The following is a 27,819-nucleotide window of genomic DNA, read 5'->3' as shown; positions in this document are numbered from 1 at the left end:
AAGGCTTTCGCATAGTCGATAAAGCAGAAATAGATGTTTTTCTGGAACTCTCTTGCTTTCAATGATCCAGCGGATGTTGGCAATTTGATCTCTGGTTCCTCTGCCTTTTCTGAAACCAGCTTGAACATCTGGAAGTTCACGGTTCACGTATTGCTGAAGCCTGGCTTGGAGAATTTTGAGCATTACTTTACTAGCATGTGAGATGAGTGCAATTGTGCGGTAGTTTGAGCATTCTTTCAGATTGCCTTTCTTTGGGATTGGAATGAAAATTGACTTTTTCCAGTCCTGTGGCCACTGCTGAGTTTTCCAAATTTGCTGACATATTGAGTGAAGAACTTTCACAGCATCATTTTAGGATTTGAAATAGCTCAACTGGAATTCCATCACCTCCACTAGCTTTGTTTGTAGTGATGCTTCCTAAGGCCCACTTGACTTCACATTCCACGATGTCAGGCTCTAGGTGAGTGATCACACCATCATGATTATCTGTGTTGTGAAGATCTTTTTTGTACAGTTCTTCTGTGTATTTTTGCCACCTCTTCTTAATATCTTCTGCTTCTGTTAGGTCCCTACCATTTCTGTCCTTTATTGTGCCCATCTTTGCATGAAATGTTCCCTTGGTATCTCTAATTTTCTTGAAGAGATCTCTAGTCTTTCCCATTCTATTGTTTTCCTCTGTTTCTTTGCATTGATCAGTGAGGAAGGCTTTCTTATCTCTCCTTGCTGTTCTTTGGAACTCTGCACTCAGATGGATATATCTTTCCTTTTCTCTTTTGCTTCTCATTTCTCTTCTTTTCACAGCTATCTATAAGGTCTCCTCAGATGCCATTTTGCTTTTTTGCATTTCTTTTCCATGGGAATGGTCTTGATCCCTTTCTCCTGTACAATGTCATGAAACTCTGTCCATAGTTCATCAGGCACTCTATCAGATCTAATCCCTTAAATCTATTTCTCACTTCCACTGTATAGTCATAAGGGATTTGATTTAGATCATACCTGAATGGTCTAGTGGTTTTCCTATTTTCTTCAATTTCATTCTGAATTTGGCAATAAGGAGTTCATGATCTGAGCCACAGTCAGCTCCCGGTCTTGTTTTTGCTGACTGTCTAGAGCTTCTCCTTCTTTAACTACAAAGAATATAATCAGTCTGATTTCGGTGTTGGCCATCTGGTGATGTCCATGTTTAGAGTCTTCTCTTGTGTTGTTGGAAGAGGGTGTTTGCTATGACCAGTGTGTTCTCTTGGCAAAGTAGGTACTCAATAAATATGTGTTTGATTAATTTGGTCAGCTGGAAGTAGCTTTCTGGAACTCTGCTAAGAAGGGGTGTGAGACTGCCTCCCACTTCTACAGGGAAAAGTGCCAGGACTTAGCAGTGCCTTTCTTGGGCCTGGGAGAGGGTCTCACCTCCTAGAGCCCTGGGGAGGGGCACGAAGGGGCCTGCATGGGGAAAGATGACATCCAAGCTGGTAAGGATGGACTCTACCAGGCACAGAGTCCAGACAGATGTTTCTAGCTGAGGGAAGAGCGTGCCTGAGGGTCTTGACCACTGCTCTCCATGGAATCTACCCATTCCTACCCCACCCTCACGGAGCAGTGTGTGCTCCTTACACCCTCGGAACGCCGTTCCCTCTCCAACTTTCCATCAGTTTATGTCTTTGCTGCTTAGTTTTTTGTCCCACAGCAAGAAGCCCCGTACCCTCTGCCTAAGACAGGGCAGACTGCCCCCTGTCAGTGCTCTCAGAGACCATGTGGCTTGGGGATGCTGGGGTCCCCTTTTGAAACTTGAACTCACAGAAGCAGTGTTTCATGTTTCCCATTGTTCCACCCACGTGCCTCTTTCCAGCTGCAATTGAAATATCCTGGTTTCAAGACTCCTCTCAGTTCATCTTCTAATCTCCTATGTGATGTGTTAACCCTTCTAGCCTTAAATTGCCCAAAACAGAGACTCTGCCATTGACTTCCAAAGCAGGTTGTGTTTGTCTCCCTGGATGTGGCCTAGCAGCCCCTACCCTAAGACATGTGTTTCTTCATTCCCAAGTGGGAGGGGTCTCTTTCTGAAGCTCAGACCTGCATGCATTCGTTCATGCATGCTAAGTTGCTTCAGTCATGTCTGACTGTTTTCAACCAATGGACTATAGCCTGCCAGGCTCCTCTGTCCATGGAATTCTCCAGTCATGAATACTGGAGTGGGTTGCCATGCCCTCCTCCAGGGAATCTTCCCAACTCAGGGATCAAACCCGTGTCTCTCACATCTTCTGCATTGGCAGGCGGGTTCTTTACTTCTAGAGCCTCCTGGGAAGCTCTCAGATCTGCATAGCTGATATTATCAGAAAAGCCCGAGCTGTTCTAGGATATATTCCAGTCCCCACGGGCCACAGACCTGTGGGTGCTCAGCAACCCCTGAGGTTCCTTAGATACCTTTCCACCTCCATGGTTTCTGTTCATGCCCTGCACATCACCAGTAATCGTTGACTGGGCAGCTGTCTCATGTCAGGCCCCATATGAGGTCTGGTGAATGTGACAGAAAGTAACAGAATAGCAGGGAAGACCAGCAAGCAGAGTGTCCTCAGCCCTCTTGACTTGGGGTGCCAGCCCCCAGGGAAGGCACACTCTCTGCTTGGGTTTGAATTCCTGAGCCGCTGGGCAGGGGCCGCTGTTCCCAGCAGGAGGAGCTGCCTCTCTTGGCTTCTGTGGGTGTCTTGACGTCACCAGTCAGTGGCAGCATGCCGCCACAGATGTATGTGCCAGGGTGAAGCATATGGTGTATTCTTACCAAACGTGTGCAGATCTGAGAAGGAAGAGAATTCCATTCATGGCATGTCTTTTTTGACCATCACCTTTCGTTTGCATTCCTAGGTTTCCCTTCTCTGCTGTGTGTGGGTTTAGGAGGGTGCTTTTCTCTTATTTTTCCCTTCCACAACATTGAGTATTCTCCTAAGCTGCACCCCATCCTTACCCTAGCCAAATATAGCTCATAGACTGTATTGAAATTGCAACTTTTCTCATCTGTGGCTGACTCTAGTCTGTCAGTTCCTCAGGGCAGGAGCCATAGCCATGTTAGTCTCTTGAGGAGCCCACTACAGTGCCTGCTGCCGAGTAAGCGTGCTGTACGTGTTTGGTGAATGACTGGATGGCTGACTGTATTTCCCACCTAGTAGTCATAAGTCTGGCCCTTAGAGGAACCTAGTTGCATATGCTTTTATTGACAGCATTGCATAATCACAAAATTCAGACAGACTTGAGTTTGAAACTTGCTTCTGTCACTTACTAGCTATATAATCTTGGCTAAGTCCCATTCCCTCTCTGAACTTCAGTTTCTGTGTCTGTAGAGTGGAGGTCATACCTACTTCTCAGTGTTGCCAAGAGGATTAGGTATGATACTATGTTAATAACTAAAGTATAGTAATGGTCAATGTTTATTTTCCTTTACCTTCTGATTGGCTTTATAGATTATTTATTCATCCCTCTTTGCACCAAGAATTTAGAGGGTTGGTGTTTGTCATAGTTAGGATGGGCTAAACACAAACAGCCCCAGAATCTCAGTGGCTTAAAACAGCCATGGTAGTTTCTTCTCTGTATCCATGTGCACCTCAGGTCTACAGGGACTCTGCCAGATGACCAAGTTCCTGCTCTCACTGTAGCCTCCATGATCGCTGATGCAGGGGGAAGGGATGGGGGGAACTGAACCATGGCTTTTGAAGGCTTCCGCCTAGAAGGGGCACATGTCACTGCCACTTCTGTTTTACAGCCCAAGTAAACACCATGGCCCCACCTCGCTCGGGGACACATGTAATCCTACCACACGCCAGAAAGAGGAGACAAAGGTGCTGTTAATTGAGCATCAGTGACCACCCAGGAATATTTAAGATGAGTTGACTTTAAAGTACAGTGAGATCGTAATTTACTTTGGCTTAGATGGGGCATGAGGACTGTTGAGCAAATGAGTAAAATCTGTGAGATTGTAATGATGAGTGGATAGCCTTCTCAAGAGAACAGTCATTTCTAAGGATATTAAGTGTTAGTTCTATCAGCTGTGGACACTTGAGTTGCAGTCTTAAATATTCATCCCAACAGGTAGCAGAGTCCTCTGCTTGATAGTAGTAGACTCTTGTTGTTTTTGTTCAGTTGCTAAGTTGTATGTGACTCTTGACCACCCCATGGACTGTTCTTATTGACTCATTGGAAAAGACCCTGATGCTGGGAAAGATTGAAGGCGGGAGAAGAAAGGAACGACAGAGGATGAGATGGTTGGATGGCATCTTTGGCTCAATGGACATGAGTTAGAGTAAGCTCTGGGAGTTGGTGATGGACAGGGAGGCCTGGCATGCTGCAGTCCATGGGGTCTCAAAGAGTCGGACATGACTGAGTGACTGGACTGAACTGAACTGAACTGGGCTGTGGCCCAACAGTTTCCCCTGTCCTTCACCATCTCCTAGAATTTGCTCAGATTCATGTTTGTTGAATCGATGATGCCATCTAACCATTGCGTCCTCTGCCACCCTCTTCTCCTTTTGCCTTCAATCTTTCCTAGCATCAGCATTTTCCTATGTTAATAGATTGTGTGTGCACACGCATGTGTGTGCTCAGTTGCTTTAATCATGTCCAACTCTGTGCAACCCTATGTACTATCACCTGCCAGGTTCCTCTGTTCATGGGATTTTCCAGGCAAGAATACTGCAGTGGTTTGCCGTGTTAATAGATTACCAGTCACTAAATTAACCCTAGTCTCAGTATGCACTTGCAGGTAGTAACAATATAGTTTGTTTCAAATAACCTAGAATTTAAATTTGACATAATGTAAACTTACCAAAGAAAGGCAATCCCAAAGAATGCTCAAACTACCGCACAATTGCACTCATCTCACATGCTAGTAAAGTAATGCTCAAAATTCTCCAAGCCAGGCTTCAGCAATACATGAACCATGAACTTCCAGATGTTCAAGCTGGTTTTAGAAAAGGCAGAGGAACCAGAGATCAAATTGCCAACATCTGGTGGATCATCAAAAAAGCAAGATAGTTCCAGGAAAACATCTATTTCTGCTTTATCAACTGTGTGAAAGCCTTCGACTGTGTGGATCCCAAGAAACTGTGGAAAATTCTTCAAGAGATGGGAATACCAGACCACCTGACCTGCCTCTTGGGAAACCTATATGCAGGTCAGGAAGCAACAGTTAGAACTGGGCATGGAACAACAGACTGGTTCCAAATAGGAAAAGGAGTATGTCAAGGCTGTATATTGTCACCCTGCTTATTTAACTTATATGCAGAGTACATCATGAGAAATGCTGGGCTGGAGGAAGCCCAAGCTGGAATCAAGATTGCCAGGAGAAATATCAACCTCAGATATGCAGATGATACCACCCTTATGGCAGAAAGTGAAGAGGAACTAAAAAGTCTCTTGATGAAAGTGAAAAAGTTGGCTTAAAGTTCCACATTCAGAAAACTAAGATCATGGCATCTGGTCCCATCACTTTATGGGCAATAGATGGGGAGACGGTGGAAACAGTGTTAGACTTAATTTTTTTTGGCTCCAAAATCAACTGCAGGTGGTGATTGCAGCCATGAAATTAAAAGACGCTTACTCCTTGGAAGGAAAGTTATGACCAACCTAGACAGCACATTAAAAAGCAGAGACATTATTTTGCCAACAAAGGTCTATCCAGTCAAGGCTATGGTTTTTCCAATGGTCCTGTATGGATGTGAGAGTTGAACTGTGAAGAAAGCTAAGCACCAAAGAATTGATGCTTTTGGGCTGTGGTGTTGGAGAAGACTCTTGAGAGTCCCTTAGACTTCATGGAGATCCAGCCAGTCAATCATAAAGTCAATAAACCAGTCAATCCATCAAGTCAATCATAAAGCAGTCCTGAATATTCATTGGAAGGACTGATGCTGAAGCTGAAGCTGTAATACTTTGGCTACCTGATGCGAAGAACTGACTCATTGGAAAAGACCCTGATGCTGGAAAGATTGAGGGCAGGAGAAAAAGGGGACGACAGAGGATGAGATGGTTGGATGGCATCTTTGGCTCAATGGACATGGGTTAGAGCAAGCTCCAGGAGTTGATGATGGACAGGGAGGCCTGGCGTGCTGCAGTCCATGGGGTGGCAAAGAGTCGGACATGTCTGCGTGACTGAACTGAACTATTATCATTGTTTTTAGGCAAAGTGGAGAAGTACAAAGGGAACCTGATGCAGGAAGACATGTTTACGTTTTGTTTGTTGTTTCTTAGAACAGTGCTTCATGTTGGGTCACTCAGTAAATATTTGTTGAGTGAATCATCGAATAGGCTCTACCCTGGTGAAATTGAAATCCAGACTAACCCTCAATTCCTTCCTTAAAATAATAAGGGAACTTCCTTCTCTCAAAGCTACTGTAGCCAACCTGGAATTTTCAGGTCAGCACCAGCTCTTGATCTCCCTGACCAGGGATCTTCATTTTCCCTTAGCTTGCCGACTCAGTCTCTTAACACATTCTTGCAGCCATGCCAGTCCTGGGCTTCCCAGGCTGCCCTTCCCTTTGCACCCTCTGTGGGTGACCCTGGCATGGTGGCAATGAGCTCTCACAGCAGGGCTGGCAGCCATGAAGCAGCACTAACATGCCAGTTTCCTCCTGTGGCGATTTGGATGGTTGTCATGTTATTTGATGTGGCTTTTTGTTCCACTGAGTTCCATTGTGTTCTTACCGTCAGTCAGAGGTGGGGAGACACTGAAAATGTGCATGTGGATTCAAAGCCGATATGCTCTCTGCCACCGGCCAGCAGCCCCTGCCAGATGGCCTGCTTCTCTCCCAGGCTCACAAGTTCTACTAAAGCCCACTCATCCGCACAGCAGTGGATGTCCATTCCTTCCCCACCTTCTTCCTCCACGTGTGAGCTCTTTCTTCCTCCATCCACCATAGCCTCCATACAAGGTCCCCCACCATGACCTGCCTCTGCCTGTCTGCCTGACCTGCTCTTTCTCTCATGTGCTTTGCCTCCTTTCTCCCCTTGCTGCTCACTTCAACTGCTCTATCTGCTTGCTCTCCTGAAACCCTTTCTGCCTCAGGGCCTTTGCACCTCCTGCCCATATGCCTAGAAAGCTCTTTCCTAGGTGTCTGCAGTGCTTGCCTCATCACTCCATAAAGATCTCTGCCAAAATGCCACCTCCTCCAAGAAGCCCTTCTTACCATGTCTAAAACAGCTCCTGCCTCTATTTTTCCTCTGAGCACTTATCTCTAAGGACACATTATGACTTGTTTACTTGCCTGTTTATTTGCATATTGTCTTCTTCCCCCCACTGAAGTGTAGCCTTCTGAGAGCAGACACTATCCTCAGTGCCCAGTGAGTAGCTCAGTAAATATGTAATGGTGGGATAGAAGGAAGGAAAGAGAGAAGGGAGAGCGGAGAAAAAACAAGAAAGGGAAATACATTTCTATGTATTTATAAATGTTAATAAAGTACTGTAGGGCTTCCCAGATGGCATTAGTGGTAAAGAACTCACCTGCCAATGCAGGAGACAAGAGACACGAGTTTGATTCCTGGATCAGGAAGATCCCCTGGAGAAGGAAATGGCAAGTGGAGAGTCAGACACGACTGAAGCAACTTAGCATGCACACACCAAGTATTATACTTTAAGAGAGACAACTTAATTGAGATGGTGAAGAAGTGAAGTGTTAGTTGCTCAGTGGTGTCTGACTCTTTGCAACCCCATGGACTGTAGCCCACCAGGCTCCTCTGTCCTTGGAATTCTACAGGCAAGGATACTGGAGTCAGTTACCATTCCCTTTCCCAGGGGATCATCCCGACCCAGGAACTGAACCCAGGTCTCTTGCAATTGCAGGCAGATTCTTTACTATCTGCGCCACCAAAGGCATCTTTGAGGAGATGTCCTAAGCTGATACCTAATATATATGGTAATGGTCAGAACAGGTAGAGGGGAAAAAGTGCACAGATCCTAAGCTTGACATCTACTGGGGAGCAAGAGAGGCCAGAGCAGCTGGAACTCTGAGGGCAGGGAGGAAGGGGTGGTGGGACTGGATCACAGATACATAGCAAGGGGACTGCCCTGGTGAGACTAGACTGGCGCCAGGCGGGTCGGAACAAAGGCAGGTTCTGGGGTCGCGTGGTCATGAGGAAGGCCCGGGAGAGCAGAGCTGTACTGCAGGAGAGGCGACTTCCTCCCCGACTCCTGGCTCTGCGAGGCTGTTTTCTTTTTAGAGGAGTCGCTTATTCATTAAGCCAGCCTTCCTGGAGCCGTTGCAGCATCCATGCCATCATGTGAAAAATGAGCGTAAGAGCACCTGCTCCGAGCGGTCATCATCAGCACAGTTCCCAGCAGCCGGGAGCTGCCTCCTTATGGTTGGCTGACTCTCAGTTTCCCACATGCAGCTTGGTACTGGGGCCATGGCGGGGACGGAGGGAGAGGGGACCCTGCCTCTGAGAAGCAGATGAGCTTCTTAGGAAAAGACACGGGGTCCTGGCTTTGCACGAGAAGAGCATCCATCACACCCATGAGTGCACACCGGTCCCTAGGGTGGCCTTTGAGAGGAGTTGAGGGGAGGGTGCCAATGAATATTTTCTATTTTCAGTTATATTTTTTCTGATGCATGTTAGAATAAGTAAACATTAGCACATCGGGTCAACTCACGTAGAACTAATAAATGAGTTGATTTCAAGCTAACTTATAGAAACAGGCAGAGTCAATCTTGGAAGCAGGCAGTACCTAGAAGTGGCAGGAATGAAGGTGGTCAGTGAATGGCTGAAGTTCAGGAAGCAGGGATCTAGCACCTGTGAGCTGAAGGAGGCAGAGTGGACTGGTCTTGAGTCAGTTTCTAGAGTCACATTGTGAAGAGGAACAGGTAGGATGTGAGCCGGAGGGGCCAGCCAGTAGGAAGTGGGGCGGTGGCATTCATCAAGGCTTGTGGAGAGGGTGGAGTGGGTGCTGGCAGGACACGGAGAAGCAGGCAGACTAGGCTGAGCCAGGGGTGGAGAAGAGGGATCTTAGGGTCTTATTCTAAGACCCGCGTTGACTTAGGAAGGTTGTCAGGACTCTAATTGACTCTGTGCATAACAGAGAACAGGGTGTCTGACCCCACATTTAATGGCAGGGACAGGCTTTCTGTCAGATTTTCTTCCGCACTAGAAATACAGACTCTCCGCTGACTTCATTTAGGGAAATGGAAGCCATGATGGCCTTGTTGAAGGAAGAAAATGAAATTGAGAGTATATCTGCTATGAATCAGGAGCAAGGAGGCAAGGTGAGGCAGGTGGAACTGTGGCTCCCAGCAGTGTTCATCTGGGAGAAATTGGTCCAGGTAGCCAAGAATAAACACACCATCACTCAGAGGCCAGCCTTCCCCTCCCGTCGAAGGGAGTACTTAGAGCAGTTAAGAAAAAGAAAAGCATGAGGTCGTGTGCATTGTACTTTGGAATTGGAATATCTTTATTGTTTTGCTAACTTAAAATGTGTATACTTATTTAAAAGTCAGAATGACACAGAAGTACATCAAGTAGAAAGTCTCCCGTAATTCCATAGGTAACAACCTTTAACAGGCAGTTGTTTATTTCATTCAACAGCTGTTTATTGAGTGCCTATCATCTATGAGGCACAAACACTATTTAGGAGATTCAAATACATCTATAATTAAGACAAAAGTCTTAGTCCATACTAGGCTTACATTCTTGAGCTGTGCTGTCCAATATAGAAGCCACTAGCCATGTGTGAAAATTGAATTAATGTGTCTTAAAACTGAGATTCCCCTAGTCACATTTCAAGTGCTCAAGTGTAGGCAGTGACTGCCATATTGGACAAAACAGATGTACAGCATTTCCATCATTGCAGACAGTTCTTTTGGGCAGTGATGTTCCTGCCTTCAGGTCTCAGAGTTGACTGGAGCTCGGTGATTTCACCCCTCCCCTTACCCAGCCTTTTGGGAAAAGAGCTCTGAACCCAGGGCCCCCTTGCTCACCCTCCCTGACATGTGAGGGACATAGCGTAACTGTGGAAACAGCTGTGGGCTTAAGAATGTCCCTGCCCAGAAGCAAGTGAAAGCCTAGAACGCTAAGCCTTTGTGATAGTTCATTTTTGTCAACAGAGTTGAAGTCACTTGGTAGACATGCAGCTCATCTGAGCCATCTCCATCAGAGGTTGGAGTTGATGGGTGAGAGCCCACCTGAGACTGGACTGGGGTTGGAATGGGTAAAAGTGCCCAGAAGCCCGCAGACAGCAGCCCGCTCCACCCGAACAGGAGGCCTGGCTCCGTCCTCAGGGTCAGGGAGGCAGGGAGAACAGCTGTCCACCCCCCGGGATCTGAACTCTGAGGTGCAGGAGGCAGGCCTCGGGCTGTACGCTTTCCGGAGTTCTCTGCATTTGCTTCTGGGGTCCACCCGCAAGGCTCCTTCTGCCCCGAGAAGAGACAAGGGCAATGGTGGTGTTTCTCCCCTTCCCCTCCAGGCCAGGGGCCACTGGCAAGCCTCCCTGGACTGTGTCCCATCTCTACATCAGGAACGGCTGACCCATAATTAAGCCACGCTGCCTCCGAAAGAAAATACAGAAAAGTGATAGATAAGAGACCTCATTTAGTGGGAGCTTAAATTTCAGGCATAGCAATGCTGGCTCGGTTCAATGGAGATTTACAACAACAGGTGCAGGGGAACCTTAGATTGAGGCTGAGAGTGATTTTTGTGTGTGTTGGGGGAAGGGTGAGGTGGGGTCTCATTTGATCTGGCTGCTACTTAGAAGAAAAATAAATTCCATTTGCTCTTCCATTCTTTTAAGAAACAAAAGGGATGAAAGAAACCTTAGGCCAATAAGCTTCCCTTTCATTCTTTCCTTTTTCTCAGATCAGAAAATGATCCCGTATCATTAACCACCTAGCCTTTCCCAAAAATATAAATAGAGAGACACTACTTTCCCTCCATACTTACAAGTCTCATGATAACAAGCGCAGTGAGGCTGGATCTCCAGAAACATAGTAGAAAAGACAGATTTTGTTTTAAAGCCCCTCTAAATGACAGTGAGAACAAGAGGCTGGGGAGGGCCAGACAGTCATTTGAAAGGCTTTGAAATGCGCCATGATTTGGACTTTTGATTTTATCCTTTTCTACAAGCGATTAGCTATAGCACAGGTTTGTGTAATCAGCAGACAAACCAAATCCTGAGTGATTTATTCACTGGAACTCGGATAAGAAAGCCTTGCCCAGTGGCATGTCAAAGCCAGAAGCCACACCATATAACTCCCACTTTCTAAATTTTATTGGAATTTTAGAATAAAGTACAACCTTATCTCTTAAGAATCCTTTGTGGGCAATGGACCTTTGGTACTGTTTGTAAAACCAGGAGCGAGATTGGGCCTGGAATAAGATTCAGGATGGAGCAGAAAGTGTGCACCTCGATGGGGTCCTTCACATCTGCCTTCCTCTCCTGCTCCTCCAGGAAGCCTTCCAGGTGGTCTCCTTTTTTTTCTGGCCATGTGGCATGTGGGATCTTAGTTCCCCAAGCAGGGATGGAACCTGGAGCCCCTGCAGTGGAGGCTCACAGTCCTAACCACTGGACAGGCAGGGAAGTCCTCAGCTGCTTTTCTTGGGGGAGCTCTAGGTCTCTGCTTCAACTGCGTCGGGTAGAACCACCCCACCCCCTACACACACATCTCTGCATGGGAGAACAGGGAGGGACGGAGTGTGGGAGGGGAAGAGGAACAGGGCTGGTAGCAGGTGGTCACGCATCAGGCTCACTTCCTGGAGGACAGGTGGGATCAGCCTCGGCAGGTCTCAGGAGGCGCCTCTGGGCTTCCTTTTCCCTCTCTCTGAAATGCCCAGCTGCCTCACTGGTTCTGAAACTGTGCCCTGGGGGAATACTATTCATGGATGAAAATCAAACGATGGCACTCTTTACTCAATTCAGAGAAAAATTAAGTACGCAGATCAGATTTTCTCCAACACAAATTTGTACCTATCCTGTGTTTTCTTCCCTCTGTTGCTGTGTCAGCTTTGCTAGCACCCCAAAAAGAGCCGACGAGAAGCGAGCAAATGTTGACAGAACTGCCGGCCGCGCTCCAGTGTCGCCTTTATGTGCATGTAGCAAGGCCTCTGGTGCTTCCCTGGTGCTCGGTCAGTAGAGAGTCTGCCTGCAGTGCAGAAGACCTGGGTTTGATCCCTGGGTTGGGAAGATCCCCCAGAGGAGGGCATGGCAACCCACTCCAGTATTCTTGCCCAGAGATCCCCATGGACCAAGGAGCCTGCTGCAGACGAAGGCGGGCTGCAGCCCACGGGGTCACAAAGAGTCAGACACGACCAGCAACTGAAGCGCAGCTCAGCACAGCCTTGCCGTCTCCTAGCTGAGAAAATAAGATCGACAGCAGTCACTGTCTCGGGGGTCTCTGAGGCTCGCAGGTGCTCTGCCCCCTGACAGCGTGTGAAAACAACCGGAGGCAGCTTACCTCTCAGGTTGGCTCCGAGAGGCCAGCGCTCCATGTTGAGCTATTCAGAACCATCAGACATGTCAGCACGTTTTGAAAGGGGACTTAGGGTGTTGGTGGCAAGTTAGTAAATCAATAGAATTAACTCAACAGAAGAAAAACAATCAGCCTATCAGAAAGCACTCAGCATGCGATGGGGGTTTGGGACCGTATCCGTGATTACTGTTAGCAGCCTGTGTGCCAGCCTGCTTGGGACTGGGAAGGTTTATGAATCAACAGAATAAAAACAATCAGCCTATCAGGAAGCACTCAGCATGCGATGGGGGTTTGGGACTGTATCCGTGATTACTGTTAGCAGCCTGTGTGCCAGCCTGCTTGGGACTGGGAAGGTTTATGAGTGCAGGTTTCAGTGGTTATGTGGGCATCTCCACTGGTGGCAGGTTTTGTTCCTGGAAAGGGGGCCCAAAGTCGAAATGATATGAGAGAAATCTGATTTTTCCCATGGTGATAGCCCCAATAATAGGAGATTGGGGTAACTGATCAAAAACCAGTGTCTATCTTTTGAAAGAAATAGCCTCAAACATGGTATTTCACTTTCTCTGAATGCTAAACATCCCTTTGTCTAAGGTGATTTGGATTGATTGAATAGGATAACACAATAACTGATATATGAAGTTATAGTATTTAATATGATGTAGTTTCACAAGAGTTTTTACACTTATTCCATCCTTAATTAATCACATGAACTCTTAGGATGAAGAAACTCTGTGGGTATAGTTTGGTAGTCAGAAAAGCTGCTTTGGAGAAGTTTTTTCAGCAGCACCTTGGAGGGAATGTTTTGAGATACTGAGGCTGTCTCCTCATCTGCGCAGTGACCCAGCATCGTCTGTCTTGCTGCTTGCTGGGCTCTTCCTGAGGCTGCTCATCTCTGTGTCCCCATTCTGCTCCCTGGGCCTCGCTGACAGCTTGACCTTACTCCCTGAAGGTGCAAGTTCCAAAGCATGTTCCTAACAATGTCCCTTCTTTCAGATTTCCCCCACCACAGATTTTCTCACAAGAAGCCTCAGACCTTGGGCTAGAATTCTGGGCAGTGACATTCTCTGTGATTGTACAAGCCTTTCCACATCCACCACACATCCCAAACCTGCCTGATAATAATGCATTTCAGCTGTCATTTCTTCCTTTTTCCAACTGTTATAAAAAAACTGAGTTTGCTGGAGGCTTAAGAAAGTCGTGTGACTGGTTTTTTGTTTCATTATAGCTTTTAAGATCGTGTTCAACTCTTTGCAACCCCATGGACTGTAGCCTACCAGGCTCTTCTGTCCATGGAATTTTCCAGGCAAGAATTACTGGAGTGGGTTGCTATTTCCTACTCCAGGGGATCTTCCCAACCCAGGGATCAAACCCACATCTCTTGTGTCTCCTGCATTGATAAGCAGATTCTTTACCACTGTGCCACCTGGGAAGCCCAAGATAGTAGGGGATACATTTAAAAGATTGTATGATATATATGCGATAAAGCATATTTACATAAGAAACACTCATGAACCCATCACCCTATCCCAAAGGGTTGCTTACCCACCCGCCCCCTCCCCAGAGGTAACCACTTTCTGAAGCTTATATTTATCATGTTTTTCTTTCCTTTTAAAACAGTTTTATCTCATATGCATGTAGCAAGTTTAGTTTTGCTTGCTAAGGAGACAAAATGAATTTATGTGGCCAATTGAGGTTGTTCTTCTAAAGTAGCCTTCCTGGGACCTGATCCACTTATGCGTGGAGGCTGCACTTACTCAAACCCATCTGGGAGCCCTTTGTTTGAAATTTCCTGCAGAGACATTTTCATCAGCTCCTCAGGAATCACTGCTGTCACTTTATGGCATGTTTGGTCTGATTGAGCTTTTTCCCATCTCCTCACTATCTTCCTCATTCATTTATTTGAGTGAGAAATGTTTCATGAGTTCTTCTATGGACAGAGACTCTGTTGGAGACCAGTGGAGAACCAGGCAGAGCCCTGGCTTCCCTGGAGCTTGTCCCCACCCATCTCCTGCCCTCCTCCGTCGTTCAGGCAATAACTGGAGGCCACAGTCTAGGAGCCCCAGGACCCTGAGCAGGATCCACTGCACCAAGGGGCCTTGGGGTCAGGGTGGGCTGAGAGCCTGCGGGGAGATCTAGAAGGGACTTCTGAAGGTGGTCCCGTCTCCGTGCGCCGTCCCCAGCCCTCTGTGGCCTCATCTGAGTATTGCTGACCCTGATTTTCTTAGTTAGGTCAGACACACTAATACTCTCCTCCAAGCATGTTTATGTCAGCACCTGCTGCGGCACCTCTGCCGTGTGGTGTAGATCAAGGATCCTACAAGGAAAGAAATCAGCCCAGTGAGATCTAAAGGCTGAAAACCCAGATTTTGGATGTTTTATGTTAGAAGAACTTAAAAGCCACGCTAGATCATTATATAAATATTAGATTGATGACAGAAATACCTTGCCTGTGTAGTATAAATATGAGACCTTAGAAATATGTATGTATATATATGTTTCATTTATTGTATATGCAATATAAGTTCAATGAATATAAACTATATGTACATCTAATTCACGTGTTCTCAGCCAGCCTCCACATGACCCATTCACCCAAATAACTTGCATCCTGCAGTCCGTCTGTGAAACAGACTGGCTGGTGCAGACCTGCGACCCCCGCAGAGCTCGAAGCAGCCGGCCTGTGCCCGGGCGTATCTGCTCTTCCTGGCTGAGGCGTGTGACTCCCAGGAGCCAGTTGTGTTTGTTCCCAAACCTGCCTCTGCTAATTGTACTTTTTATTAAGTTGCAAACTCTAATTAAATGTTCTCTGAGGAAATATGAATTCAAAAAAAATTGTTTCGGTGAAAACCAAATTGAATGCTTTTGAAAAGCATCTGAAGATGAGTCATTTTAAACATGCTTTTGAATTAGGTCTGAACTAGGTGATTGTGAAGGATTGAAGGGAAAAGCAAGATTAAAATCTAGAAGAATTCTGCTTTCAGATTGTGCTTCAGGTGTCTTCAACGTCTTGTTTCACTTTTAATGGACTAAGATTGGAAATTATACCTGGTATGTAATGGTTGAAAAGAAGAAAAAAGAACTCTAATCAGCAGACAATACTCAAAGAAAAGACCTTAGCCTTTTCTTGAAAGATTAGTGAATAAATAGACACTTATATTTTTTAAAAATTTATTTGTAATTGAAGGATAATTGTTTTAAAATGTTATGTTGGTTTGTGCTATACAACATCGTGAATCAGCCGTAAGTATACAAAGGTCCCCTCCGTCTTGAACCTCCCTCCCTCCCCGCTAGGCTGCCACAGAGCGGCAGGTTGAGCTTCTTGCATTGCCCAGCCAATTCCCCCTGGCTGGCTGTTTTACACATGGTGATGTGTGTGTTTCAGGGCCGCTGTCTCACTTCTCCCACCCTCTCCTTCTCCCACAAGTTCACAAGTCTGTTCCCTTATGTCTGTGTCTCCACTGCCGCCCTGCAGAGAGGTTCATAGTTTATGCTTTAATTTTAAACAGAACTATACATACACACAAATATGCATATATGTCTATATGTATACATACGTGTGTGTGTATGGAAGAGAGATCAATTTTTCATGATCCCTCCCCTGTGTTAAATGACTTGGCTCCTAACACCTACTGGTCCCAAGTACATTTGAAAAGGAGGGCTTCTACTATAAACATTACCAGGACTGGCCTGCACTCTGTAGTCAGTCTCCCTAAGAGATTTCAGATGTGACACCACTCGCTAAGGTTTATTTGGGTTTTTTATTGTGTTTGGTTTTGTTTTCATTTACCAACCTTTTATTGAGAACCATGAAAAAATGACTCCATCTTTAAAACAATGGTTTGAAAAGAGAGAAAAGGCAACGTCAGACAGCGGGATGGATGACGGAGGTCATGACCTCCCAGCGCTCTGTCCTTTCTGGTCGTCTTGCCCTCCCAAGCCAACCCTTTCTCTTAACTTCCTGGGGATCCCACAGAGGTGGGTCCCCTGCTGCCAAGGGTTTGTTGAGAGGCAGGAGGGCGGGATGCAAATTGGAAAAATGGGCCTGATGTTCTCAACCCAGGGCCGGAAGAAGGATGAGGAGGCCATCTTTGGATAATTTGGGTCCAGATAAGAAAAGAGCCTCTTGACCAGGCTCAAATGATATTCTTCGACCCTAGCTTTTCCTAGTCGGATGTGAGGGACCTTTACAGCTGTGAAGAGAGTAATATCACTAAATAAGGAGGCGTTTCAAGTCCTATTCCAGCCATGCTCCCCAGGTTATCCACCCACGCAGGTTCTGTGTGTGTGTGTGTGTGTATGTGTGTTGGAAGACCTTAGGTGAGGTGCTGCATCTCTAATCCAGACTGAAGCTTTGGATAAGGCAGCCTCCTATTTCAAGATGCTTTATTTTCCTGAATACCTAAGAAATAAAACCCAAACTCTGGAAGCCAGGCTCTTTTGAAAAAAGTTCCCCATGCCCCAGAAAGTTTAAAATCTGCTCTGTGCAAGAACCAAACAGAAGGAGTAGGCAGACGGGAGAGAGGGCTTCAGCTTCTTTCCAGCCCTCCCGAAAGGATCGCTGAGCGACTCGACTTCCTCTCCACTCTAACTCTGTTGCTGCCCGAACCGCGGTCCCCGCAGCACTCACAGCCATGGAAACTGCTCTGCTCCCTCTGCCCGAGGAAAGCCACTTCAGTAAGTGGAGGCGGGTGAGAGGGACCCGGGAAGGGCAGGCATGGACCCGGGAGCCCTATTTGGTTGCTTGGAGAAGTAACTGGACCGCTGCCTGAGATCGCCAAGCCCTCCAGAGAAAGGAATTGCAGGGGCATGAGTCATACCCCATTTTAGACGAACTCAAGGGCGCCCTGGGGGTTGGGGGCCTCCCTTATCAAGAAGCAGGCAACTGAAGTACACAGACTGTGCTTGGCCAAAGGCTAGGATCAGCTTCTGCTTTATTAGCTATTAAACTAAGTGGATTAAATGAGAATTGACTAGAACTGCACACTTAGAGTTCCCTTACAAAACACTGTTATCTCCTAAGCGGGCTTAGTGGAACAGGCTGTCAGGGGCTTATAAGCAGTAACTGAATACAGCACCTTACAGGACAGAGAGATGGAGGGTGTGCAGCAGTCCTGGGAAGTCCCAAGACCCCACGCCTCGTGTGCACGAGAAAGACAGGCCAGGGGTATAACTACGAACCACACCATTGGCATCTACCCCAGGAACGGGCCCAGGTCTTCCCAGGAAAAGCATCTGCCACTCATTCCACTTTAAAAGCACTTCTAATGCTGGGAAAGATTGAGGGCAGGAGGAGAAGGGGACAATAGAGGATGAGATAGTTGGATGTCATCACCGACTCAATGGACATGAGTTTGAGCAAGCTCCCAGAGATGGTGAAGGACAGGGAAGCCTGGCGTGCTGCAGTCCATGGGGTTACAAAAGACATAACTGGGTGGCTGAATGACAAAAAGTGCTTTACTGACCTTCTGAAGACAGTAGAGTGGGGTGGCTGATACGACTGTCTTGGCAGTTAGACCACAGGCTTTGCATCATAGCTTTACTGCTTTCATTGAGGGACCATGTGTTACTCCTCATGGCTGAGTTCCCCCATCTGCAAAATGGGAGTAATAATAGTACTTACCTCACTTACCTCACTGGGTTTCTGTGGAGATTACATGAGCTAATATGTATAAACTCCTTAGAATAGTACCTGATGTAAGTGGTTATTTAGGTGGGCTATTACGGCTTTTACACAGAAAAATAATTCATCCATTTCATAGCTTTTGCACCCACATCTCCTCTAACTATTATTAGTTGCAGCCTGAGTTTGGGATGAGCTGCATTCACAAAGGAGATGTTCTGAAAGGCAGGAGGCAGTGTACCTGGAGGAGGTCAGGGCTGTGATCAGAGGGACATTTTGCTGGAGATGGTGATGTGGTTTTGCACATCATTTGTCTTCTTTGATCCACATTTCTCGCATGTGTGTGTGTGTGTGTGTGTGACTTTTCATTATAGGGTTTGGGTAACTGAATGTAAACCCTGCTTTTGGTGAAGATTGGTATAATTATGAAAATGCTCAGAGATGATAAAAATGAGACCCCCTTTGGCCTGGTGTCCCAGAAGCATGTCCCCTGCAGAGCACCTGCTTTGAGGATAACAGACACGTCAGAATGAGATGATGGTTTGGAAGAGGTTGCCGTGTGCAATTGATTTGAACAGTGGAGAATGTTAACTGTTTTTTAGGGAAATTTTAGTTTATTTGTAAATTTAGGAGTTTTTTCCCAACAATTTCTTTGACAGTTTTATTTTTCTGTTGGGTTTCTTTGAGTTCAGGTTACTTGTAAACATTTCTATCAACAACCTGCTCCATAGTCAACCTGCCTCTTTGGAATTACACAGCCTTTGCTTAACCTAATTCTAATGTATAATCCACAACTTCCACATGTAGTTTATTATTTTCAGTACTCTGCAATTCAGGATATGATTTTATCCCTCTCAGCCTAATGGAAGAACATTATAGTCCTCACTTTTCAAAAAAATTGAAAGAGAACAAATGAAAAATTGTATAAACTGTTGTTGATCTTGATGTTTGATCACTAAGTCGTGTCCGACTGTTTTGTGACCCCAGGGACTGTAGCCCACCAGGCTCCTCAGTCCATGGGATTTCCCAGGCAAGAATACTGGAGTGGGTTGCCATTTCCTTCTGCAGGGGATCTTCCCGATCCCTGGATCAGACCTGTGTCTCTAGCATCTCCTGCACTGGCGGGCAGATTCTTTACCACTGCACTATCTGGGAAGGTCTAGGCTGCCTGTGTTCAAATTGCCCTGGAAGCTCTGGTATCCTGGGACAAGAATTTGAGTGCAAATACTATATTTGAGAAGATGTCCCAGGTAGTGTGGTCAGGAAGTAGGGAAGTGAGATGGGAGGAAAGAAAGCCAGTAGTGAAGGGATTCATGAGTGAGTTACTGTTGTGGACAGCTAGGACTCAGTCCTACTGCCCCCTCCCCATCAGGCAGTGGAGACCACAGTTCAGAATGGTTCCCACTGTCCCCCCAACAACAATCGTGTTGTTGATTCTGAGTGCTGACTTCCATGCTTCTAACCAGAAGAAGCCCTCAGACAGGAAGAGAGACACAGAAACAGCCGTGCAGGTCCTTGAGGAAGGACACAGAGGCCGCAGGAACTGTCCAGACCTACACGTGAGCCAGGTGCCTGAGCCCACGGGGGCCGAGCACTGTCAGCGTGCTAGCGGGAGAGCTCCTTGATCTCCCTGGATCTCAGCTCTCTTGTCCTTAAAATAGGAGAAAGAATAGCTCCTGCCTCATAAGGGTGATATGGGGATTGATGAATTCCTGTATCTGCAGTATTTCAACAGTCAAAAATACTCATCTTCAGTCTTTCTCTATTTTTTGAACCTCTAACTTACCATAATCATTCCTCTTCTGAATAGGCTTCTAACAAGATAGAGGATAAATCCATCTATTATAAGTTTCAAAAAGAAATAGAACCATTTCCGAGAATGGTCTCCTTATTAGGCCCCCTTTGTGTTTGATCAGCTTTGAATGGCTGCCTTTTGAAACATGCCGTATGCTTTGTTAGCACATTAGATGCCCAGTCCAGCAAGTTCTGTTATTGGAGCAGCTCTATGAGCTTTCTCGTCCTGGCTGTTCTATTTTATGGAAACTGTTGGTGGGATTCAAGTGTGAGTGGCTCATCACAGTCCTCTGTTGTATTTTTCTCTGTGTCTCCTCCTCTTTTCTCAGAGCTATTTTCTAAGGATAGCAGACCCTAGGGAGCTTTCTTTTTGTGAAACTTCTACAGTCTAGGGGTTGAAGCCAGTGGCTGCAATCCCAGGCAATTCTGAGTTCTCCTTCTGTCAAAGGCATTTATACTCGGTGTGTTTCGTTGCTCAGGGGTGATTGAAACAGCCCAATTGGTGAACAGCCAGGGGAAAACAGGGTTAAGAAAAAAAAAGAGGAACCCAACTATGTTACATGGAGCTCAGCCTGTCATGATTAAAACTCAGTTTAAAGATTTGTTCACCCGAGCAAATATCTCTGGACTGTTTCAGGCTGTGACTCTTCAATTAACCTGACATTTCACAAATCCAAAAGTGCTGTGGATGAACTCTTCACTACGCTTCGGGATATTGCTGGAGCTCGGAACCTCATGAAACAGTTCAAGTCTGTATATGTTCCTGGAAATCATACCCACCAGGCAAGTACATATGTTTTAAAGTAACCAGCTAATCTGTGCTGGGTTTTTAGGATTCAGAAACTAAAAGAAAAGTTTCCATTTTAAGCTGTTTAAAATGAAGGATTTGTTCAAGATGAAACCTAAAGCTCTTCTTTCAGAGTTCTGGATTCCCCTGAATCTGAACGCTTCCCAGTTTATTTGTACCACAGGCTTAATACAGCAAGATGAGCAATGGATTAGGGGTCAGCACTACTTTGTCAGTGGCCCAGACCTGTCCCGTCACCTTAGGCAAGTCCCTAAGTGCCAGATGAGGGGCTGGCTTTAGACAGTGCCCGGGTTTCTGGATTTAAGAATAACAGAATTACCAAATGATACCATGCAAAGAAAATAAAAGTTGATGACAGCAAAAACAGTTGTTATTTAAAATGCCCCCACCACTTTATGGGCTTCCCTTGCAGCTCAGCTGGTAAAGAATCCACATGCAATGTGGGAGACCTGGGTTCAATCCCTGGGTTGGGAAGATCCCCTGAAGAAGGGAAAAGATACCCACTCCAGTATTCTGGCCTGGATAATTCCATGGACTGTATAGTCCATGGGGTCACAAAGAGTCAGACACAACTTTTACCACCTTATAAGGAGAGTAGGAGACCCTTACTAGGATGTTTTGAGCAGGGAGTCGGAAAATGGTAAGAAAATCCAAGATGAATGGGGTAATTACTGTACCACAATTTGATGGCAAAACGAAGAGGAGGGTGGCAGAGTGAGGCACAGAAAGACCCAGAGGGAACATGAAGGGTGAAGAAAGGCTAGAGCCGTCGACACTGGGTAGTCTCTGTTAGACAGGGAGGAGAGCAACCAGGTTGCCGGTGGCCAGAGATGAGCTTGATTCAAGGAAGAATAGATGTTTCTGACAGAAAAGATCATTAGGTTTTGCTGTGGCGTGGATGAAGGAATCTTCTCTCCCATCTTCCCATGAAATATTCCACAGAATTCACTCTATTTGCTAAGGCTTTCTTAGAGAGTTGAATGAGCTGTTAGTGGGGACTATGATCTAGTGAGGGGTTCAGCTTCAGGATGCTGACTCTCCAAGGTGGGCGTGTAGACAGGAGCTAAGGTTACCCACTATCACCTAGCGACATGCAGGTTCTTCCTTCCATTTATTCATATAGTAGCTGATACTTGAAGTGAAGTGAAGTCGCTCAGTCGTGTCCGACTCTTTGCAACCCCATGGACTGTAGCCTACCAGGCTCCTCCATCCATGGGATTTTCCAAGCAAGAGTACTTGAAGAGTCCCCTGCATTTGGTTTCCCTTTGATCCTCACGCAAGTAGGCCAGAGAGGTACTATTATCTGAGACCTAGGAAGGCCGCAGTGACTTGCCACAGGCACACAGGTGCCAGGACCTGACCCCGTGTTTGCTGCCAACACAAAACCTCCAGTCATTGTTCTCATGGAGGTTCTAGAAATACTAACGGAGGGTGCTGTGGGTACCTGAAGTCACCCACCAAGACACCAAAGACCTTAGAAGCTGGCGCTCAACTCAGTAATATAAATTCCCATCCTATGTTCAGTGATCTAAAAAAATACTGATAAAATCACTCATAATGGATCAGTTGTAGTTTTGTCATTTAGAAAGTTACCAGTATTAAATATGGCAGTGTAGACTGGTTCTACAAGATGTGATTGAACTGAAGGTGCAGGATGAAATTTAGACCAAAGACTGTTGGGAGGCAAGTGGCTGCTATCACTGACCAAGGGGAGGTAACCACTAAATTACTAAGGTCTTTTCAGTTTTTATGATCATCACGGTGGCTGATTTGGCTGACTTCACATAAGCATGTTATCTATAAATCTTGAGTGTGATAGAGACAATGATCAGTTTCCTAGACTTTATCTCCCTGCCACCAACTCAGTCATCTCCCCAGACCTCAGAACCCTATCTGAGCAGCCTTTGCCTTTGGAAAATGAACTCTCCCTTGTTGCATACAAGTTGCATACACTCCTGTGTAGTGAGTCAGTAACATTATCAGCTCATTCAACAAAACTCCCAAAGGTCCGTGAGTGGAAGTGGGAGCAAGGCAGAGAGTATATGTGTATCTTGAGGGGATTAAATAATATTAATCCAGACACCAAGTGAAATTCTATGCAACCAAAAAGTGAGATCTATACATACTCAGCAAGGACTATATTTGGATCCTTAGGTTCTACTTGGAGAACTCAAACTGGTTCATGGTCTATTGGGTGAAAACCAATGTTTTGGGGTACATCTTGAACGCATTACATGTATTTTTATCATATACTGGAAGAGTAATTGGGACAAAAATATATACAGATAGAAAATAACAGGTGTCCAGACCAGAAGCAGAGGCCAGCTCCATCTAGCTTTGGAGATAGACCCTGGCTCAGCAACTTTCTGCCCGTCTCTTCTCCCAATTTGGTCCTCAGCTCTAGGAGAAGTTAGTGCTTTCTATTAGCTCCATGCTGTTTCTACACATCATCTAGTTGGGATGTCCTGGGCTTCCTAGGGCACTCAGCAAAGACATAGACCTGGTCTGGTGAGGATTCCTGCCCCAGCTCTGACCAGTGCTGTGTATCTGGGCTCTCTCCCCTGGATCTTGGGGCCCTACTCAGTCTCAGGCTTCCTCCCAGAGTGCCTTTCTCCTGCTCTGATGCAAGTGAGTTGACTCTTAGAGCCACTCCTCTTTACTCTCCTAGCTAGAGGCACTTGTTATTTAACTATCATCCTTTAGCCCTTTAGGTAAATGTTTCGGTCACAGCTCAGATGTAGAAAGCAGATCCACTCTCATCATTTTAAAGAAAATGTGATTTCGTATAAGTAATTAAGTACATGTAGTATCTGAAAGAGCTGGAGGAGTGGGATCTAGACCAGGTATGTAGAAATGAGCCCCGAACACCACCACACACCTGGTTCCAAGAGAACCAGTACCATTGCCACGGCCAGGGGAGTGGGCATGGTGACCACCACAAGGCTGCCATTGAAGCTCTTGGCTTGAAGAACACGCCAGCAAAGCTGGAGACAGCTTCTGTGTTTGCTCATCCTGGTAAATACAGAGCCCAGCTCAGTGCTTGCCACCTAGGGGTAAATGGGTAGATGGATGGATCCTGGAGTATGGGTCTTTTTCAGAATGGTATTTCTTAATTCTAAGTGAGAGGGAGGTTAGCATGTAGGTTAGCCTCAGCCTTTGGGTTCATAACCCAGCTCTGCTCCCTGCTGTGTGACCTTAGGCAAATTACTTTACCCCTCTGTGCTGAGTCCCTCTTAGCTACTATTATTAGCTCCTTCATAAAAGTGCTCTGATGATTAGGTCAGTTAATACATGTAAGGCTTTTCAGGACACAAGCCAACACAGACAGTGCTATGTAAGTACTGGCTGTAACAGTTGTCGTAAAGAACGAAATAGACCTTCTCTTTGTCCTCTTCTGTAGCGTTTCATTGTTTGCTTTGTTAGCAGATGGGCTACACAGAAAGGGGGTCATTCTCAAGTTGACTTTCCTGTTAGCTGTGGCATATGGTCAGAACATACTACTCACACCCCTTTGTTTGGAAAAGTCATGTTTGTCCGTAGACGCTGTTGACCAGAAAGCTAAGCCCCAGTTTTGCCTTTATAGCAAGCCTTCTTCTGCTTTCCTTTCTTACTGCAAATGTTCCGGTCTGATGGGAGGCTTAACCCTCTTCCTGAATGTCAGTGTCTGATGTGCTGCTGGTTCCTCAGATGACTCAGGGCAGGGAGCTGATGAGCACTTTCAGACAAAACACTGTGTGACTCTTGCTTGACTAGCTTTGGCAAAACTCTCAAAGTGCTGTGCTCTGTTGGAGGAAACGTCCCACCTATGGGTACCGTCTTCTGTGCCTCTGGCATGTTGAACAAGAGCCTTTAGAACCTGCGGGGCCCAAGGAGGCTCAATTCATCTTGTGCCTGGTGCAATAGAGCCTCTGAACAGTCTGCAGGCCCAGTCTCTTCATCAGCAATCCCCAGCCCTGGCTACCAGCTTTTTCCAGTCCTTTTCCCAGTGCTAAGCTCTGTTCTTCCTCCTGATTCTATCTACCTAACTCTAACCTGCTGACATCCTTTTTGAAAGCATCTGCATGAGATAGCGTAAACTGGGGGCCAGGAAGCTTGACTCTCTCCTGCAGCCTAACTTCTAACTGCCTGTGTGAATTCAAGCACATTGATTAATAGCTTTGGGCTTTGATTTCCTTACATTGAAGTTAAAGGGACTAGACTGAAAACTTTTTAAAAGTCATCTGCTTGTGGTTTGAGGGATGGATGGATGGATGGATAGATGGATGAACAGATAGGTGAATAAACCACTTTTTAATCTCCAGAGCAAACCATTATCCTCAAGAAGATGAAAGGAGGAAAAAAGTCAGTCATGGTGTACAGCAAAAGATGAAAATAAATAAACCCTGGAGTAGTCAAAACCCAAAGGCAAGACCAGTTTTGAACAAAAGTTTCTTCCGTGCGATCTTGGATTGAAACAAAATAAATATCCTCTGTACAAGTCTAGTTCTCCTGGGAAGTTGGTCGTTTAGAGTCAGTTTTGCAGAAAAGAATCATATGCAGCAGGAGGATTAAGAGAGGCCCCGGCTGCACCAGTACCACCCAGGAAAGCCAGGGTCAGCAGCACCGAGGGGATGTGGTTGTGGCTACAGGAGTTTTCTTGGAAACTGATCTCCTCGGCCATCTTCAGGTGGCCAGGAGTTGGCCATCTTCTTAAGAAGATGTTGGAGTTGGTTTTTCAGAATCGTCTCTGGCTTATGTGTAATGTCAGAAACTGTTGCTGTGCTCAGAACCTTTCTTCAAGGGTTGGAATCAGGTCAGTAAGAACTTTCTAGACTGAATCATACGTTATCTCCACCATGAAAAGGAACCAAAGACATAGAAAGAAGTATTTTATTTTTCATATTCTGATTAACTATGGGATATTAAAAGTCCAGTTTGTTCTGGAACAGATACTAGCCATTTGACAACAAAAAGAGAGTTTCTATTTTTTTTGAAGCCTCGTCTATTTCATGTGTAACACCCGTGGAGGTCTTGCTAGGTTCTACCTAACCTTCAAGCTAGCCTCGTGAGACTGGCATACAGGACCGCATTGTGACCTCCATGGCCCTGAGCATTTTTTACTTCATGGCTCTCTTCCTATATTAAAATATGTATTTATATATGTGAATAAATATTTACTAAGTATTATATGGGGCTTCCCTGGTGGCTCAGATGGTCAAGAATCTGCCTGCAATGCAGGAGACCCAGCTTCGATCCCTGGGTTAGGAAGATCCCCTGGAGAAGGACATGACAACGCACTCCAGTATTCTTGCCAGGAGAAATCCCTTGGACCCAGGAGTCTGGCAGGCTGCAGTCCATGGGTCACAAAGAGTCAGACATGACTGAGTGGCTGACACTAAGACTAAAGTATTATATAATAAAATTTATAAATATATTCACTTGAATATATATGTTGAATATAATTCATATATTTATATGAATATTCTTATATTTGCATATATTCAATTGTGTACATGTAATTATACAGTTACATTGGTATAGAGACAAATATATTTATATTATATATCAAAACATTATCTTTCACCTAAAAGTTCATATTTTTCTTCTGATTTTGAAAGAAATTAATATATTTTTGTGGATTGCTAACAGTCTCAGGGCCCTAGGCCTCATGCATTCTGTGCTTACTGCTCGAGTCTTCTCTGTGGCCACAGCCTGCACAGGCGCCAGTCTGCCCAGGATAGGAGCAGAGCTCACCCACAGGCAGCGGCGGGCATCTTTCTCCTCTGGAGTAACCGTCGTGACCAGCCATGAAGCTGTCCATGCAGCTACCCAGGAGCTGTTTGGTTTGGTCCCAAAGTGACAGCTGAGGAGGGAAGGAACTAGACTCACAAGGAGGGAAGGGTGGGGGCAGGAGTCTCCTGGCTTAAAACTCTCATGTGCTAGAGGAGCCACTTTCTCTGAACCAGCTCCAGACATGATTCTAGCATTCCTCCAAGGGACATGCCAATTCCACAAGAGCCATTGTGCTCAGAGAAGCCTAGAGCCCTGACTTTCTGTCCAGTATTTATAGTTCTCCCCGTCTAATGCAATTTACTAAGCGGGGGTCATTTTTATCATAAGCAATCTTGCTTGGCTAGAGTTTGACATTCTTCCCTTATCAGGTTTCCAGGGAAACAGAGCTCAAAAGTTAACCAAAGGTCAAATTCTTATGCAGAAGGGAAAAGAGGTTTAATAATCCTTTGCCTACCACAAGCAACCTGCCAGTTATTAAGGAAATAACTAATATTTCAATTCAGACTTTATGGTGTGTCTGTGGTAGAGACATGCTATGTGTGTTCCCCAAACTCAATTTCTGTTTCCTCCTGGCACAATTAGACCATGTTTTCCAAGTTCCCTTGCAGGTAGATGTAGGTTTGTGATTAGTTCTGACCAATGAACAATGGCTGGACGTGATACAGATCACCTTCAGCCCATAAAATCTCTCTGGAAATCCTCCACACTGTCTCTGTTTCATCCTCGGTTGATGAGATGCAAAGACTTCCATGTGGGATTCCAGAGCCCTGGGGGGTGGTGGGAGCTGCTCAACAGCAGGAACATGGATGTCTGTCTGAATGATTGTGTAGAGCAGAGACCCCCTACTGCCAGCACACACTGAATGTGGTAGAAGCAAGGAGTAGGGATGAGTTTGTCTGTGTTTTTAATCCCTCTCCTTCCCCCCTGAAAGACGAACTGCCAGTGAATGTTTGATTAGGAAAATTAAATTACTCTCGTTAACATCTCATGAAGTCAGACTACACGACTGATCCCCTCTCTGTTCCTCTCTAACACATGAGGAAAACTGAACACGGCCCTAGGGAAAGACATCTGTCTTCCCCTCACCCCCTTCTCTGGGCCTTAGCTGAGACGTAAGTAGCTTCTGGCTGAATAGAAAACCCCTTAATAGTTAGAGGAGTCTCATCTAAGAAGCTACTGCCAGGGCTCCCCTGGTGGCTCAGTGTTAAAGAATCCACCCACCAACGCAGTAGACATAGGTTTGGCCCCCGGTCCAGGAAGATCCCACATGCCGAGGAGCAGCTAAGCCCCTGCGCCCCAAGTGTTGAGCCTGTGCTCCGCGACAGGAGATGCTGCGGCAATGCAAGGCCCTCACACGGCACCTGGGGAGCAGCCCCCACTCACCACAGCAAAGAGTA

At 46.0% G+C, this 27,819-nt stretch overlaps 1 protein-coding gene across 1 annotated transcript in view; it reads left to right on the top strand.

Annotated features, from left to right (window-relative positions):
- Positions 1–27,819, top strand: part of SCFD2 (sec1 family domain containing 2) — a 391,117-nt gene that overhangs the window by 320,619 nt on the left and 42,679 nt on the right. The window contains exon 6 of the mRNA XM_070458048.1: positions 20,480–20,625. Coding sequence (XP_070314149.1) covers positions 20,480–20,625 — 146 coding nt within the window. The remainder of the gene's footprint in view (positions 1–20,479; positions 20,626–27,819) is intronic.

Source organism: Odocoileus virginianus, chromosome 29 (genome assembly GCF_023699985.2).
Source record: "Odocoileus virginianus isolate 20LAN1187 ecotype Illinois chromosome 29, Ovbor_1.2, whole genome shotgun sequence".
NCBI lineage: Eukaryota > Metazoa > Chordata > Mammalia > Artiodactyla > Cervidae > Odocoileus > Odocoileus virginianus.
This window is presented reverse-complemented; position numbering and strand designations above follow the sequence as displayed.